The 17,530-nt window shown below is 34.9% G+C and overlaps 1 protein-coding gene and 2 long non-coding RNA genes across 3 annotated transcripts; 2 read left to right on the top strand and 1 right to left on the bottom strand.

Annotated features, from left to right (window-relative positions):
• The first annotated feature begins 1,281 nt into the window (after positions 1-1,281).
• On the top strand, positions 1,282-3,858 carry LOC110903546. The gene is made up of 4 exons (XR_002572049.2): positions 1,282-1,354; positions 2,142-2,289; positions 3,072-3,120; positions 3,692-3,858. It is a non-coding gene; the product is annotated as an uncharacterized LOC110903546 (long non-coding RNA).
• A 3,362-nt stretch (positions 3,859-7,220) lies between these two features.
• Positions 7,221-10,476, top strand: LOC110902308 (probable phospholipid-transporting ATPase 4). The gene is made up of 4 exons (XM_035982456.1): positions 7,221-7,302; positions 9,780-10,069; positions 10,141-10,229; positions 10,293-10,476. The coding sequence occupies exons 1-4, from the start codon at positions 7,221-7,223 to the stop codon at positions 10,474-10,476; spliced, it is 645 nt and encodes a 214-aa protein (XP_035838349.1).
• Positions 10,477-12,306: 1,830 nt separating this feature from the next.
• On the bottom strand, positions 12,307-15,862 carry LOC110900255. Its single transcript, XR_002570869.2, has 3 exons — positions 15,824-15,862; positions 13,670-13,982; positions 12,307-13,053 (listed from the first exon to the last, which is right to left on the bottom strand). It is a non-coding gene; the product is annotated as an uncharacterized LOC110900255 (long non-coding RNA).
• Between the last annotated feature and the right edge of the window lie 1,668 nt (positions 15,863-17,530).

Genomic DNA, 17,530 nt, shown 5'->3' with positions numbered 1-17,530 from the left:
AGATAGTGAGAGTATTCTGTCCAGAGAACACACACACACTTAGAGAGTTTGCAAAACTGATTTGTAAACATTGAGCTTGTAACCGGAACCTTTCATTCGCATTAATACAAGTGGTGTTAATCGGTGAACCTTGTGTGTATTGTGTTTGTGCTTGTTTCAACTCGGTTGCACTCTAGCTTGGATTCCGCACTTGCTAGTGTGTTAACATAACAAGGTTAAGGTTAAACCTCATCCTCCGAGAGGGACCTACAATTTGGTTAGTTTTTTATTTTATGTATAGATATGAATAACGTTTTTAAATTTTATGTGTTCATATATGGTATGTATGTTTTAGTGGATAGTGGGTTGCCTACTTTATGATAGGGCCCATGCTTCAATTTGGGACTTTGGGTTATTTGAATCACCCGATTGGATTTGTATAGATGGGCTTTTAGAAACCCTAGATCCTTGTTTGTTTGGGTACCTTTAGCAGCCGCTCCATTTGATCTCGTTTGTAGCTCATTTTGCTTAGACGGTAAACTCAAGCTTGCTTTACAGCGTTAGATATCACAAGCTATCTACATTTTCAGCGGTTTTCTAGTGTCAATCATCATCTCGTAGCCGTATATTTGATAAAGTTTGTTGTTTTTTCGTTTTCGCATCATTTTTTTTCTTTTTTGATATATAATAGGGCTAATAAGCATTCACTTGTTCTGATTTTGTTTGAGTAACTTATTTATGTCACGATGTGACTTCTTTTCTCCAATGTTGTTATAATTTAGGGGTTTCACATTTGTATAGGTGGGTATTCTTTGTTGTATAATCATTCTTTGTCATGCGGTAGTATCTCGTTGGTTTTGTCTCACGTGGGGTTATCATCTCTAAATTGCTTTCTAGCTTCTTTCTTTGGCCAACAGATTGTTGGAACTAACATATTGTTACTAATGTGAGAGAAAAAATGATTTATGACTTCGTGATAATTGACAAAAAAAAGATTGTCTTTGTAACCAAAATACGATCTTGTTACTCATAATCAGGTTGGAAAACTGCGTTTGGTATGTGTTTTAATTTAGAAAGCTAAGCTATACTAAATTTTATAGTTTTATGGGTAGAATTAGTTGTACAACTTTTTTTGTTCATTTCAATTGATTTTTTTTGCCAACTTAAAAGTATGTTTGAGGTACCTATTGGATCAAACAATGGCATAACTTGTTTACGAGGTAACCATGTTCTCATTATTGTTTTACATTTATCATAGAAACATGGCACAAGTATATTATAAATGCGTGATTTTTTCCAGATATCTAATGAAACAAAATGTTTGTGCAATGTAATCAGATGTGCGGGAAGCCTGGTGTTACCATAACAGATAAGAGTTGGTCACAATGGGGTTTTAGTTACTTAAGCTCAGTTTTGCTTTATTTTACACTAGGTTATATACCCGTGAGCTTCACGGGTTATGGGTTGTGTTATAAAAAATCTATATCTAAAAAATTTACCTGTGTGAGCGGAATTCGGCCTGAACCCTAGCCAACTTTGCCGGAAAGTCGATTCGCTAACCCTAGACACCAACAACACTGACAACCAGAAGCCATTCGAGAGCGAGAAAGAGAATCATGGAAGAGAAACAACGTTGTCTGTATTTTGAAATCTAATTAGGGTTTTTGACATTTGAATGAAGGGGGAATTTAGAAGCGGGTGTTTGAAATCCATTTGAATTTTGAAATCAGATTAGAGATTTGAAAGATGCAGGAATAGGGAATTGAGGGAGAGAGTAGAGATTTGAAAATCAAAACCTCTTATTCAAAATTCAAAAGCAGAACATGGATCTATAAAGAGATAGAGAGAGGGAAGTAAGAAGAACACAGGAAGAGAAAAGGGAAATATGGGTAAGGGAGTTTTGGCTTTTGTGTGATTATAGGTTTAATGCTTATTTGACCTTTCTTCTTTTGTAAAACTCTTAACCATAAAAATTGAAAAATCTAGGAAAATTACACCTAGGATTGGATTAAGGGGGAGGCTTGAAAAGTTGACACCTAGGATCGGATTAAGAGGGAAGGCTTGAAAAGTTGACACCTAGGTTTGTATACTCTTCCTTTATTATATAGGAAGATTATTCAATTTTTTATGTTGGATTTTTTTTTTTTTTTTTTTTTGTGCAGGTGTGCAAACTTATCTTTAGTGGGCTAAACAAATGGACTTGTGATATTGATAAGGGATTAGGCTAGTGGGCTAGATAATATGTGATGGACTGGAGTTAGGCTTGTAAAGGGAGTGTGCTAGTGCAACTTCAGTGGACCTTATATCAGAGTACGTGTTTTAAGTTTTCATTATATATATATTTTAATTATTCTACATGTGTTTTCATTTTAACGCATTATATTATGCATCTCAAAAAATAAAGCTATTCATCTTTAATAAATAGGGTTAATTTATTTTTTTAGCTTTTTTTAAAATTTGTTTTGTTATAAAGTTATTTCTCATACATATACTTGTTTCATATATTATTAAATTACGAAAGCATGTATATAAGTTTGTGTTTTGTAATTTAGAAATATAAGATTTCTACACAAAGTGGTTCTTTTTAATTTCTTTAACTGTCTACTATATTATATGGTTAACATGTTAAGTATCTAAGTTTTCTTTTGAGTTTTTGTATTGCTGTGTTTACCACATCCATAAAGAGTCTTATATGTCTGTACTAAATATACAAGCAAACAAATTAAACACGAAACATAAATACTTACCGATGAAGAATGGTTAGGACTAACATAATCACAGTGTTGTAGCCTCTTCATACAACTTAATTAATATTTGTACCTGAAATTAGAAAATAAAAAGTAAAAGTAATAAACCTTCATTTTCTGAATCATGTTTTCCACTTGAATCTCTTCATCTTCTCTGGTTATCTGCTCGTTGACATTCACATAGGGTAAAACTTTTTACATCTTAGATAAAAACAAAAGAAGCAAAAACAAATAGTTAGTTATCACTTCAGATGTTAAAAAGGAACAATTAAACACTATTAAGGTTTCAAAACAAAACTTACATTGGAAATATCGGAATCTTCATCATTGTGATTATGCTTGCAGGTTTGAACATCAGAAGTAAATACGGTTTTGTGTATATTTAGAGGACAAGGTAATGATTTTTTTTTCACCCTTGTCTCTTTAAATACACGTTTAAATGACATGTGCAAACAACAACATACTGCCACGTGTTATCCAGCAACCCACGTTTTTCCCACAATAAAAACTGCCGAAATTTTCAAACTTTTATGGCATTTTTTTTTTGTTTTAAATTGAATAACTGCTGCTTCTGATGTAGATAATTTTAATATTTTTCTTTTTTATAGTTTTTTCGTGAAATTTTTTACACGTCCCATTAAGGATAGTATTATTTTTTTTCTCAAGAATAACAAAAAGTATTAGTAATATTTTTTGTAGTTGTATTATTAATATTTTTTTGTTACAATTACATTCAACAATGTTACACGACCACTACCTTTACAAATCTATTATTTCTTTAAATTTTTTATACCAATGTATTTTTTAACATGTGGGGTTGTTATTAAACAAAGCTTATTACCTATGATTAATATAAAAAAGATGATTTTTTTTTGGCAATAAACATGTTTGAAAATTATTAGTAGTAACTTCAAGTATTTATGCGGCCAAGATACTTGTTAATAGCTTGATGTTATTTTTTGTAGGTTGCATTTCTTGGCAGCAAGCTCTTCACACAGTTATAGGTTTTGATTAAGTTTTGTATTTATTCTAATGTGGTTTTCAAAATATAGAACGTGGGTTGTAACTTGTAACCACCAGGTAGAAGTTTTTTGTGTAATTGTTTTTTCACGTGGCTTGTAGTATTCCTAACATGTCGGATAAGAAGGTCAACACATCTTAGGTAACAGCTACTTTTTTTGAATTATAACGGTCAGGATTCAATTTTAACTTCATCCAATGGCTGAGATTGCATTTTGTTCCCTTTGACTTTAAGGGGAATATAAGAATATATAATATGCCGGGAGGAGGAAGCCCAAAAAATCATCGGACAGCCTAGTGTCTAGAGATGCACAAAACGGTTGTTTCTTAACCGGTTACGAATCTACGGTTAAAAAAATCACTAATTGATTGTTAACCAATTACAATTTCGATTAATAAACGGTTTCAGCTATCTAACTGGTTATTTTGTGCATCTCTGCTAGTGATTTCTAGCTCTCAATACTTTAGCCCTTAATTGGAGAGCCCAGTATTATCACATAATATATTCTAAATATCATTTTACTATTGGATTTTACTGAATGAGTTATATAATAATGTTATTAGAAAATTGTATATATAAAGGGTTATATGATTATTAAGATTTATAAATATAAATATGAGCCTGGTATCAGTAAATTATATAGAGTTGTTTCTTAATTTGTAAATAATTAAACATATTTAACTTAAATAGAAAAAAACTAGTAGTAATATAACTAATAATATCAAATTATGTTGTTAAGAATTATTAAGAGGCTTTGCTATAATATTATTTTAGAACCATTACAAATCCAAATGAAATGTGAAAAGCAAGAAAATAAATCTTGAACGGGGATTTACATTAAATATTTAGGATGTGGTTACAAAAAGTTTAAGGCAAGTAGTAACCCAAAAAGACCATGAAATAGTAATAGTAATGATCAATTTCATTCATTTGTTTATTCCATTACCTCGTCTATTTCATTCTCTCATCAATTTCCATTACTCCGTACACTCTCATCAATTCCATTACTCCGTACCGAGTAGACCCTAAATCTATATATATATATATATATATATATATATATATATATATATATATATATAGGGGACCGCTAAAATGAGAACCACCTCCAGTTGTAAGAACTGAGAGAACCACTTTCTAGCCTTTAGATCAAGGAGAAGGATGGATGAGATTTAAAGTAACTAAAATTAATATTAAATAGATTTTGTCTTATTATATCTTTAATATTATAATCCAAAAGAGTAGTATAGTAAAATTACACTATTTTGTCTTTTATATATATATATTATATTTAATTGCCTTTTTGTCTTATTCATTAATTACTTTATATTAAAAAAACAGAATTTTATGTTAAACAATAATTTAAATTCAGATTTGTATAATAATTTTTTTTAAAAGAATTTTTTTATTAAAATCTTTCTTTGAATTAAGATTTTTTTAACAACCCGAATTTTTTTGCGCGCCGGTTTTTGGCGTCCCGTTTTACCGTTTTTTCTTAAAACTTTTTACGTTTTTTGCGAAAAACCTTTTTACATTTTACGTAAAACCCCTTACGTTTTACGCACCGGTAATTTACGTTAACGTTATTTACATTTTACACACCGGGTTTTTACGTTAACGTTTTTTGCGTTAACATTTTTAAATTCAGGTTTTTTACGTTAACGGTTTTTTTACGTTATCGGTTTTTTTACGTTAACGGTTTTTACGTTAACGGTCTTTTACGTTAACGTTTTTACGTTAACGTTTTTTTCGTTTTAATAAAAAAAAAATTTACATTTTACGTAGAACTTTTTACTTTTTACGTTTTACGTAAAACGTAAAACGTTTTACGTTTTACGTAAAACGTAAAACGTTTTACGTTTTACGTAAAACGTAAAACGTTTTACGTTTTACGTAAAACGTAAAACGTTTTACGTTTTACGTTTTTTTACGTTACATGTTTTTTACGTTAACGGTTTTTTTACGTTAACGGTTTTTTTTACGTTAACGGTTTTTATGTTAACGGTTTTTTACGTTAACGTTTTTACGTTAACGTTTTTTTCGTTTTAGTAAAAAAAAATTACGTTTTACGTAGAACTTTTTACTTTTACGTTTTACGTAAAACGTAAAACGTTTTACGTTTTACGTTTTACGTTTTACGTAGGACTTTTTACGATTTACGTAAAACGTTTTACGTAAAACTTTTTACGCTTCACGTTTTTACGTTTTACGTCAAAAAAGTTTTACGGGTTATTTTACGTTAACGGTTTTTTTACGTTAACAGTGACGTTAACGGTTTTTTACGTTAACGTTTTTACGTTAACGTTTTTTTCGTTTTAGTATAAAAAAATTTACGTTTTATGTAGAACTTTTTACTTTTTACGTAAAACGTAAAACGTTTTACGTTTTACGTAAAACGTAAGACTTTTTACGATTTACGTGAAATGTTTTACGTAAAACTTTTTACGCTTCACGTTTTTACGTTTTACGTTAAAAAAGTTTACGGTTCATTTTTTTTTACAAATTTTTTTTACGCAAAAACGAATGCACCCAGAAACCGTAAACTCGGGAGGTGTCTCAGATATATTGTTATCATCATCGACGCCTCAAAAAAAAATATAAAAACTCAACAAACATAAAAAACAAAGGGTATCTCGAAAAAAAAAAACGGGGTTTGGCTCAGATTATTCGATAATCAAGAGGCTGCAAAAGTGGGGTTGCAGGATCAAAAACCCTACCCTCCGCCGTCCTTGCCGCGCCATCGTCAGTTTTTTTTTCATCATCACAGCCGATTCCATATTCAACATATCAATATCAAACCCACATATCAACAGTTGATTCCATATCAATATCAAACCCACATATCCAAAGTAAAACAGATCAAACACACATCGAAACAGATCAAACCCACATATCCAAAGTAAAACAGATCAAACACACATCAAAAGCACCAACAAAAAAGAATCAACATATCAACAGTTGATTCCATATCAATATCAAACCCACATATCCAAAGTAAAACAGATCAAACACACATCGAAACAGATCAAACCCACATATCCAAAAATTCCACAAAACAGAACAAACCCACATATAAGATCAAACCCACGTATCAAAAATCAAAGTTCATCAAAAAATCAATGGATGAAACCCACATATCAATAATCAACAGATCAAACCCAATTTATTTGAGATACCCATGAAGAAAATCAACAGATCAAACCCGGTATGCTTGAACATGCTAAAGAAGGTTCTTGTGTCACAAGCCCTACCGGAGGAACACCACCGTCCAACTCCTCCAACCGCCGCCGATGTGAGCTGCCGCGCCACCGCTAAAACGACGCCGGTCTGTCGGCCCACTCCCTTGTGTTCCTCTCTCTCCTTCTGTCTCTCTCTCTCTCTTCGTTCCTACTCTGGTCCGCCGGTCCGCCGTTCCCACTCTCGACGCTCACCGCCGTTCCCACTCCCCGTCGCTCACCACCACCACCCAGACGATGGTGGTGGTGGTCCGTTCATCCATTGAAAGAGGGGGGGTGACCGGAATACCAGCTCCGACAGTGAGTTTACAAAATGTCAGTGAGTTTAAAATGAAGAGAGAGTTATAGAGGAGAGAGGAGAGAGGGTTTAGAGGAGAGAGGAGAGAGGGTTTACAAAATTAAGACCGGAATACCGTTCATCCATTGAAAGAAGATGATATATAGATCTGAGAGTTATAGAGGAGAGAGAGGGTTTACAAAATGTCAATGAGTTTAAATGAGGAGAGAGATGAATGATTTGATATTTAGGATAAAAGACCAAAATACCCCTTTTGTTGGCTGAATATGATTGGTGGAGAGTGGTTCTCGCAGTTCTTACAACTGGGAGTGGTTCTTATTTTAGCGGCTCCCTATATATATATATATATATATATATATACACACACACACTTATGCAAATGGCGATAATGGTAATCTGGAAAACATAATTGAGGGTTTGAATTTGAGATTTGGGAATTCCGAAATATTAAGTTAGTAATTAGGGTTAAATGGGATTCAATTCATAATTGGTTTTTAACCTCATTGATTGACCCGACCTTTTATCAGTCATAGATTCATAGGTCAGGTCTTCAAGGTTGCCACTTGCCACCGACCCACTATGATTGTGGTTCCTTTCTTTTTCAAAATATGTACTGCATTTGGGCTACAGGTTTAAGCCCAGCAACAACTATCTGTCATGGGCAAATGGCCACTTGATTTCCCATTTTCAGTCCATGTACATACAGCAGGCCTAAATTGTATACAACTATATGACATTCGTTTTCCTTTTATAATTAAAAAATGGTGTTTTTGTTTGTCATGTTGTTTAATTTTGAGCATAATATAGGTTCTTGTTAATATACATTACATTAATGTAACCCGGTTACTTTCTATTATTTTGTGGTTGAAATTTGTTGAAGTTTGTTTTTTAAAAAATGGTGCTTTTGTTTGTCATGTTGTTTAATTATGTGTACAATATAAGTTCATTCATGTTGTTAATAAATATATAACATTAATTTAATCCATCCACAGGACGGGTATTAAACTAGTTGATTATTGCTACAAGTTAAAAACATTTTTATAACAATGGACCTTTTTTATAGGAAGTTTAAAAAATTACAAAATTAACAATTTAAGCACTTCGGTATATTAAGAATATTTTATTTTTAGTATTCTTTTTATATTTTCTGCTTTCGTATCACCATAATATAAGTATACTTTCGAATAACAACAGTTCAAAACCCACGACAAAGAGCTTTAACAGCTTATTCCTTACTCTATCTTTCTTCGGGTCGGTTCGTGGTTCATGTGAGTTTTTCAGCCCAAAACCCAACCCGAGACTGAAACCAAAATTTTCTAAAATCTGAACCGATTCTGAAATTTGCTAAAATTTGAACCCAAGACCGAGACCGAAACCAAAATTTGCTAAAATCTGAACTAAACCGATAGCGTTGGGTTCGGTTTCGAGCTTTCTTCGGGTTGGTTGTTGGTTTTTTGGATCCTACCCAAATAATTGCTCACCCCTATGTGTAAACAATAAAAGACGTAAATAGTAAACTCACACACAATACATGTTGATGTCTCTCATTTGAAACTCACCTATTCCCATAACATGATATATTATCAAATGGACTTTCTTGAAATTTAAAATTTAAGTTGACACATATTAGATGACCGATCATCAAAAAAATATTTAAAACTTATATATTATTATTAGGGAAAATGTCACATAATAGTAACTAAGTTTTAACGGAGAGTGTATAATATATTATTAGAAAAAAATATAGTAAATTAATAGAGAGTGTATAATATATTATTGAGTTAACTGCCATTTTCGTCCCTGTGGTTTGGTCACTTTGGCCATTTCAGTCCATTTTTCAAAAATGCGCCATTTTCCTCCCCGACGTTCTGGAAAGGTGCCATTTCAGTCCAAAAATCATAACCCAGTTAAGTCAGTTAGTAAACAAGGACTGATTGTGTAAATTTGTAACATAAAGGTCTGATTGTGTAAATTTGTAACACCACCACCACTAGCCCTGCCATCACCACCACTCCGCTGCCACCACCATCACCACCACCGCCACCATCGCCACCACCGCCACCACAGCCACCACAGCCACCACCGCCACCACAGCCACCCAAGGCCGGCTCAAAATATTGTAGGCCCGAAGCGGATAACAAAATTGAGGCCCTTTGCGTAAAAAATAAAAGGAAAAAAAATTGTTTTTGATCCTATGATTTATATACCATCTCTATGTATACATAGTTATATATCATAAACCTCAACGCTAACAATTTTAAAGTCAAAATCACCTACATATAATATTTTATCTTAAGAATTTGGGGCCCCGGGGAAGTGGAGGCCTAAAGCGGCTTGCTTTATTTCACTGCCCCTTGAGCCGGCCCTGCAGCCACCACCGCCACCACCGCCACCACAGCCACACCGCCACCACAGCCATTCGAAAGCTGGAATCCTGTATGGGACCCGTTCTAGTGAAGTTGAACTTGCTGCTTACATAAATCATCTTTTAATAATAGCTTCACTATACAGCATCATCTTTGATCGTTTATCCAAAAACGGAAGATTATATGAGGAAGCCACCAAAAAGCATTTAAATGAATATGCAGAAGCCGGGTTACGTACACTAGCATTTGCTTACAGAAAGCTTGACATTTCTGAATATTCTTCTTGGAACGGTGAATTTTCAAAAGCCAAAACTTCCATCGGTGGTGAACGAGACACAATGCTTGAACATTTATCTGACATAATGGAAAAAGACCTAATTCTTGTTGGCGCAACCGCCGTGGAGGATAAACTTCAGCAAGGGGTATTGATTATCAAGGTTTATTATATTTTTACCTTTTTCCCTTTTCAATTAATGGTTTCTTTTTTTTATAGGTACCCCAATGTATTGATAAACTGGCACAAGCTGGTTTAAAACTATGGGTTCTTACTGGCGATAAGATGGAAACCGCAATCAACATAGGGTATAATCTGTGTTTTAATTGGGTTTGTAAAAGGAAATCTGAACCCTTTTTTCGTTTGTGCAGATTTGCTTGCAGTTTACTTCGGCAGGGGATGAAGCAGATACGTATAACAACAAATGTGGACCACACTTCTAATATGGTAATTGTTCATCACCACCAAATGAAAGCTTCCGAAACAAGATCATCTTCAACGTTCATCTCCTGCAACTTCTGTTCGAAACATAACTTCCCGAAAAACCGATTCTGATTCCGCTCACCGCAATCTCCATTCATCACTGTTGTTTCGACATAAGGCAACTCTCCGTTCATCACCGTTCATCATCGCTCAAACCTGCAACATCACCATCTTCTCCGGTCATCACTCCGAACAAACCTGCAACACTGTTGTTTGTCACTGTTTGGAGCTCCGGTTCCGGCAGTGGTGGTGGTGGTGGTGGCAGTGGCTGTGGTGGCGGTGTTGGCTGTGGTGGCAGTGGTGGCTGTGGTGGCGGTGGTGGTGGTGGTGGCAGCGGAGTGGTGGTGGTGGCAGGGCTAGTGGTGGTGGTGTTACAAATTTACACAATCAGTCCTTTATGTTACAAATTTACACAATCAGTCCTTGTTTACTAACTGACTTAACTGGGTTATGATTTTTGGACTGAAATGGCACCTTTCCAGAACGTCGGGGAGGAAAATGGCGCATTTTTTAAAAATGGACTGAAATGGCCAAAGTGACCAAACCACAGGGACGAAAATGGCAGTTAACTCTATATTATTAGAAAAAATATAGTAAAGAATACTGAATTATCGTAACTAGAGGTTAGAATGCTTGGCCCAAATTGGTGGGATGTTAAAACTAATTATATTGATTGAAAATGTTAAATTAGTGGTGCTAATTTGTATATGCTGTCAAATTGCTGTTTACTCGTCTTTGATTTAGTTGACCAAGAAAATCACGTAAAAACCAAAATTTCAATTTTATAACTGTTAGGAAGATTTATAAGAACATTGGGTATGGGGAGGATAGTCTCTTTGCAGACTACCCGCTATGTGGGCGCCACATCATCACGGGAGGAGGAGCATCCTCTTGGGGACTACCCAAGGATGTGGGGGGACTACCCACTTTAATAAAAAAATAATAATATATATTCATGGAGAGAGAGAGAGAGAAGAACAAAAGGGGGCCCACCAATTGGCTCGTCTCCAGCGTCGCATTTCCGACGAAAGTGACGCGACGACCGGCCCCATGGGGGGCGGTGTGCGACGGACCAAAAAAGGGGGGACGGCCCGGTGCCAAGCCCCATACCCTTTGGTCTAAGCAAGAGATTCAGGATTTTTAGAAGTCAATTATAAAAGTCAAACTTGTTCATACAAAAGTCAACTGCAGGATTAAAAGGTGTTGAAAAAGAAATTCGGTTATATGGTTCTGTTAGTTAGAAAACAGTTAAGTAATAGGCGTATTGTAAGGGTATAAATACCCACCGATGTCTTCATTTGTATGTGTGAAATTAGAAGCTTATATTGCATATTTTTTTTGGTCTCTGTTTCACCAAACGAGTCCCTGCACATATTTTGTGCATACTCAAACTCACAATTGTTCATCCTATGTTCGTGAATGTTAATCAATCCCCAATCCGACAATAACCGGTGGGGCCAATTGCCGGTCTGTGATTTTGTTACGGTTTTCTTTGCTGAGCTGGACGCAGTCTTGGTTTCTCTTTTGCCGGGCTGTTATAGCAAATGAAAATGTACCTAACATTATTCAGTTGGCATGATGTTCTTTTTAATGAATGGTTGGTTTTGGTGACTGTACACTTTGACTTACTAGTGTTATTTCTAGGAGATCACATGGCTTATAGTAACAAGGGTAAATAGCAGCTTCAAATCAGTTTATTGAAAGGTAATCCATATTATTCATTCATGATAGGAAGATTACAATCAAATATATAGAGAACCCAAATACACTTAGGGGGCGTTTGGTTCTCGGAATGTGTAGGAATTGAAATTGGAATCCCTATGGGAATTGCTATTCCCACAGGGATTCCAATTCCAATTCCTACATATTCCGCGAACCAAACGCCCCTAACTCCTAAGTACCGTACACATTTAATCTTGGTACTCATATGGTACAGCTTTAACACCAACATTTTCGGTATTCACAGTAATATTACAAAATGGTCGTGTAGAAAGATTCATCTAAAACTTTATATTCAACAGGTAGGTACACACAGATATAATGTGGAAAAATGACTATTATGGAAGTCTGCTACGTCACCCGAGGTGTAAAAAGGCCACAAAGATTCAGGCCTAGAGAGATACCAGAAGTATCAGAAGAGTACTGAGCTTATGAAACTTCGGTTCCAGAGGCTCGTGAGAGAAATCGCTCACAGGATTTCAAAACAGATCTACGATTTCCGAGCTCCGCTGTAGCTGCTTCTCCAGGAGGCTGCTGAAGCGTGGACACTAATCTGTGCGTGATTCATGCTAAACGAGTAACGATCAAGCCTTAGGATATCCAGCTTGCACGTAGGATCCATGGTGAGAGGGCCTAGACTATGATTTGTAATTCAAAGTCTGCACATCACGTCATCCTCCATATACAAATCCAAACAAAACCTTAGAAAAATCATTCAGCATCGGGTACATCCTCTGCAGCTTCATTAAAAGATGCAGCCAATATTTCAGCAAGGCTAGGTTGTGAACTAGTAACTTTGTGGTGGGTTAGATGAATAAGCATGATTAGAACTTGCATAATATCCCTGTGGTTGTTGCATTTGCGGATTTGGCGATTGGTTTATATGGGGTTGAAGGGAAGGTGAGGTAAACATTTCGTCGGTCCGCAAGCCTGTTGAACCAAAAATTATTTATGTAAACTAATAAGAAAGGGACTTTAATGCTTGCCGAAAATATAAGAAAAATGAATATAAAGAAAATCAAACTACTGTTGTATGCATAAGAAGTGGCAATTTCAACCCATTTACTGATTGGGTCAATTCCAGTTATAAATGAGTAAAATAATGTTTTTTAGATGGCTTAAAAGGGAACGGGTCAAACAAGCTGAAAGTTGCTCAAAGTGTATTTGTAATTCATAAAACCTCCTAAGTCGATCACTCAAAAATTAAGAATGTTACTGCAGTAATATAATTTGACTAAAATGGTTACTAAAATTGACCCATTTAGACTAGTACAACATGATCACCCATTTGATATTCATATTGCTACTATAATACTTGTTTAGTGACAGTCTCTCAAAAGTTATTTGCCTCCAATCCAATCATCTTAAAAGGTCAATTAACTAAACACAGATTCAATGATTATCCCTTTAAGCCCCAACAACTCACGCAGAGATGTAAACTTTCACGTTCAAATGGTGAAATCAAGAATATATATAGAACACCAACGAATTAGCACACATAAGAAATTCAAAACTATGTGATAACAATAAGGTCATATGGTATTACTTGGAGTGGATGAAATATTCTGTGATATCTGAGAGCTGGCCTGGGTTGGTGTAAGAACTAAAGCTTCGAGAAGTCGTCTGCTTGTTGTCAGAATACGCAGCCATTGGGTTGGTGTAATAACTAAAGCTTCAAGAAGTCGTCTGCACCTCAGTTTCAGAGTTAATTGTGGATTCAAGTAACGGGTTTGCGAGACTAACAGCTGAATGATCTTTGTTATGAGTTGCATCCTCCTTTGAAGCTTCCAATCGCATAGCTTTTAGTCTTTCTCTTCTCTGAGTTGACTCTTCCATTGACCAGAGAATATATACATATACTGCACGATTGCATACACACATATAAGAAATGTGAAATCAGGATGTGTTTGTGATATTAGAAGTGTCGAATGGGCGAAAATTTACAACATGGATAGAAAGGAAAGAGGTATAAGGGGTTAAAAAGTCATCCAAAGTGATTTTAAATTCATAAAAACCTCCTAAATAAACAAGTTGCTTTATATTTTTAACAGAATATATACTATTATGATAACAATTCTAACCCGTATAGAACTCTATCCATGTGACACGTTACCCAACCCACGCACTTTGATTGAAATAAATATAATGCAGTTACATAAACACGAAAAGAAGCACCAACAAGAACGATAATGTGGCTCAGAAAAGAGGTGACATATGAACCACTATGACTATTTAAGCTGAAACATGGTCATATTTCTAAGAAACGAAGGCTATGCTTAATCAACTAATTAATCCACTCAAAAAAATCACAAGAATTTATGCATGTATAAGTGAGTGAGGTAACTAACTGATATAAATAAAAGGACCCCGAAGAAGTAAGAGTTTCAACTTCAACAGTTCAACTCAACAACAGGGGCAGACCTAGCCTATGGTGTGGGTGGGTGGGCGGCCGCACCCCTTGAAAAAAAAAATTTTAGTGGTATTTTCCGCGAAAAATCCCACCCGCACCCCTTGGAAAATTCTGACCGCACCCCTTGGAAATTTTCATCCGCACCCCTTAGAAAAAAATATTAGGAATTTACATAAAAAATTGTGAACACGGATTGAAACCCGACCCAATTATGTAAACAAGTTAGCCCACTAACCCCTTTAATAAACTTGAATTCATTCCATCAAGCCTAATAAGTTAATATCAATTCAAGCCCAACCCAAATACAACTTTAATTAAATAAAATCAGTCCAATTTACAAAAAAAAAAACCAATTGACTGCCAGCTTTGTGCGACTCCCGCCCTCCCTCCGCCTCACCTCACTGCCAGCGACCTGCGACACCCCCACCCCCGACGGCGACTGCAACATTCCAGCGAAGAATAGCTTAATTCTGACCACGAACATGTACATGTACATGTTTTGTTTTTTTTGTTATTTTATTGTTTATGTGATTTTGTTCAAGACTCAGGAAATAATAGGATGGGTTAAAAAAAGTTTAAACTTTTATGTGTTTTGAGGTAATTTGGGGTTGTTCTAGTCTTTATAGGATGAATTTGTTGTCTCTTAATCTCTATTGATTATATGATTCTAGTTTAGAGTTCCAAAAGTTGAAATTCAAAACTTGAAAAGTAAGGAATATTAATGGTTGAACACTCAAAGATTTTAGTTTGATGTTTTTTGTTTTACATGACCCGACCCGGCCCGAATTTTTTATTTATACATCTAGGCGGCCTAAAATTTTTAAAAATATTCCGCACTCCCATGTAAAAATTCCTGGGTCCGCCACTGCTCAACAACTGATATCAATGTGCTTAAAAGTTAAAGCATATAAGAAATCAAACAAATTTTGTATCAAATTAGCTTCTAAAAGACTTATAAACAACCATATCGATTTATTAGAAGCCATAACATAACTTATTTGATCAATGTCGCATTACAAAACCACAGAGATTGCAACGTCAACCCTCAAATACGAATTTCAATTCCAAAATACCGCAATAATAATAACCCAAACGCGTATGCAACAATCAGACTGGAAACGTTACAAGTTACCAGTTAACATTAATTTAAGCAATTTGGCAACAAATTGGGGCTTAAATCAGGAATTAGCGAACCCTAGAAGAATACGGAAACATACATATACATATTATAAGTATACTACGAATTAGAAATTTGAGTAAACAGGAACGAGAGAGAGAGAGAGAAGAAACCTGTATTACGTTGCAGAAATCAAAGCAATCCTTCAATTCAACAAATGGAAAATTTCTCAGTTTTTTATGCGGACGTTGTTTATATTACAGGTTTGGTCCAAATTTAAAGTGTAATTACCTAAAAGACCCTGAAGTATTGCTACATTTTGAAACCATCCATCGCTTTGAGTTTATTTATTTTTTAGGGTCCATTTTGCTCCCTGTGATTTGGTCATCTTTTCAACCACTCTTTCTACCGTCCACTACCACCTTCAACAACCATCTGCCGACCATGACTACCGCGACTTTTAACTAAACGTTTAATTGAGTTAGAGCCAGGGAGTAAACTACCGAAATACCCCTACTTTTAATTGAACGTTTTAACTGAGTTAGAGCCAGGGAGCAAACTGGTGACAAACTCGAAAGATCAGGGAGGAAAATGTCTATTTTTAAACTATCGGAGCAAAACATTTAAAATAACCAAACCACGAGGAGCAAAACGAAAGTTAACTCTATTTTTTAATTTGTTGTGGAAAAATGTTAAAAAGTAATTATGACTGGACTTACCAAGTGACTGATGATGTAGAATGCCACACCAACAAAAATACTAAAGTGTCATGTGGACCTAATAAACACAATTTTAAAAATCGGTTGGAATTACCGGTTGAACCGACTACAAGAGACATCACTGGTACGATAGACCTTCATCTTGAATGAAAACACGACTAACAAGTTTTTTGTAACATTAATTCTTGTTGAATTGACCTTGAAAAGCAATGTTATTTGACTCTTAAAATTTTAAAGTTGCAGTCGAAGATGATATTCCACCTGATCGATGAACATTCAAACCGAACTCACCCATCCTTTTGGGCACAAGGATGCTATATCAAGGTTTCTGCAAAACGTGAGAGATATAATATTAAACTTAGACGTTGCGTCTACTACCATGACTTGGTTCGTTTGCATGCTTTGAAAGCATTATGGGCAGCTTAGAAAAAATGTCACGGGTGTTGAAGAATTTGCCAACAGTGTAAGTGAACAAAACCTAGAAAAGACTCAATATCTTCATGCATGCAGCTTTAAACGAAGTGGAATGCAACTCAAATATATAGCAATATCTCATACTTTGACTTAACCGAGCCTTTGACTAATCAACATTGTTACTAGTAGCTATAAGAGGTTCAAACTGGAACAGGTTGAGTCAACCCAAAGCCTTTATTTTTTGGTCTAAATTGTTTTAAGAAAAACGTAAATAATTTGTGTGTCAAAAAAAGTTGCATTATTATAAAGAAAAATCCATTTTTTATTAAAATGATTAGGTTGGTACAGTACAACCCCATATTAACCATTTCGTTCTCGTTTAAATCATGGATAAAATTGAATGTGGTCTAATTTAACACTCAACCTTCAAGGTATGTCATTAGAGTGATAGTTTGATGTGAAGGGTATTTTTGTTAAAATCAATAAAACATGATTTCAATATATCTACTTTTAAAATTAGATGAGGGTGTTAAACTGTTTTGATAATCTATATACCTTCTTTGAAAACAAATGACATTTGAATAATAATTACTTCTTTCGTTCTGTACAGCTGATCTTACAGATTGATTAGTCCTTTCCACAAAAAGGTTATACGCTGTTCCAGCTAACTTTAGGGACCGATTTGGAAAGTTATGTTAAGGTAGTTGGATTTCGGTTTTCTGAATTAGGGTGAAGGGGGTGCACACC

Source organism: Helianthus annuus, chromosome 13 (assembly GCF_002127325.2).
Source record: "Helianthus annuus cultivar XRQ/B chromosome 13, HanXRQr2.0-SUNRISE, whole genome shotgun sequence".
In the NCBI taxonomy this organism is placed as follows: Eukaryota; Viridiplantae; Streptophyta; class Magnoliopsida; order Asterales; family Asteraceae; genus Helianthus; species Helianthus annuus.
The sequence above is the reverse complement of the archived record's forward strand: the minus strand, read 5'-3'. Positions and strand labels throughout refer to the sequence as shown.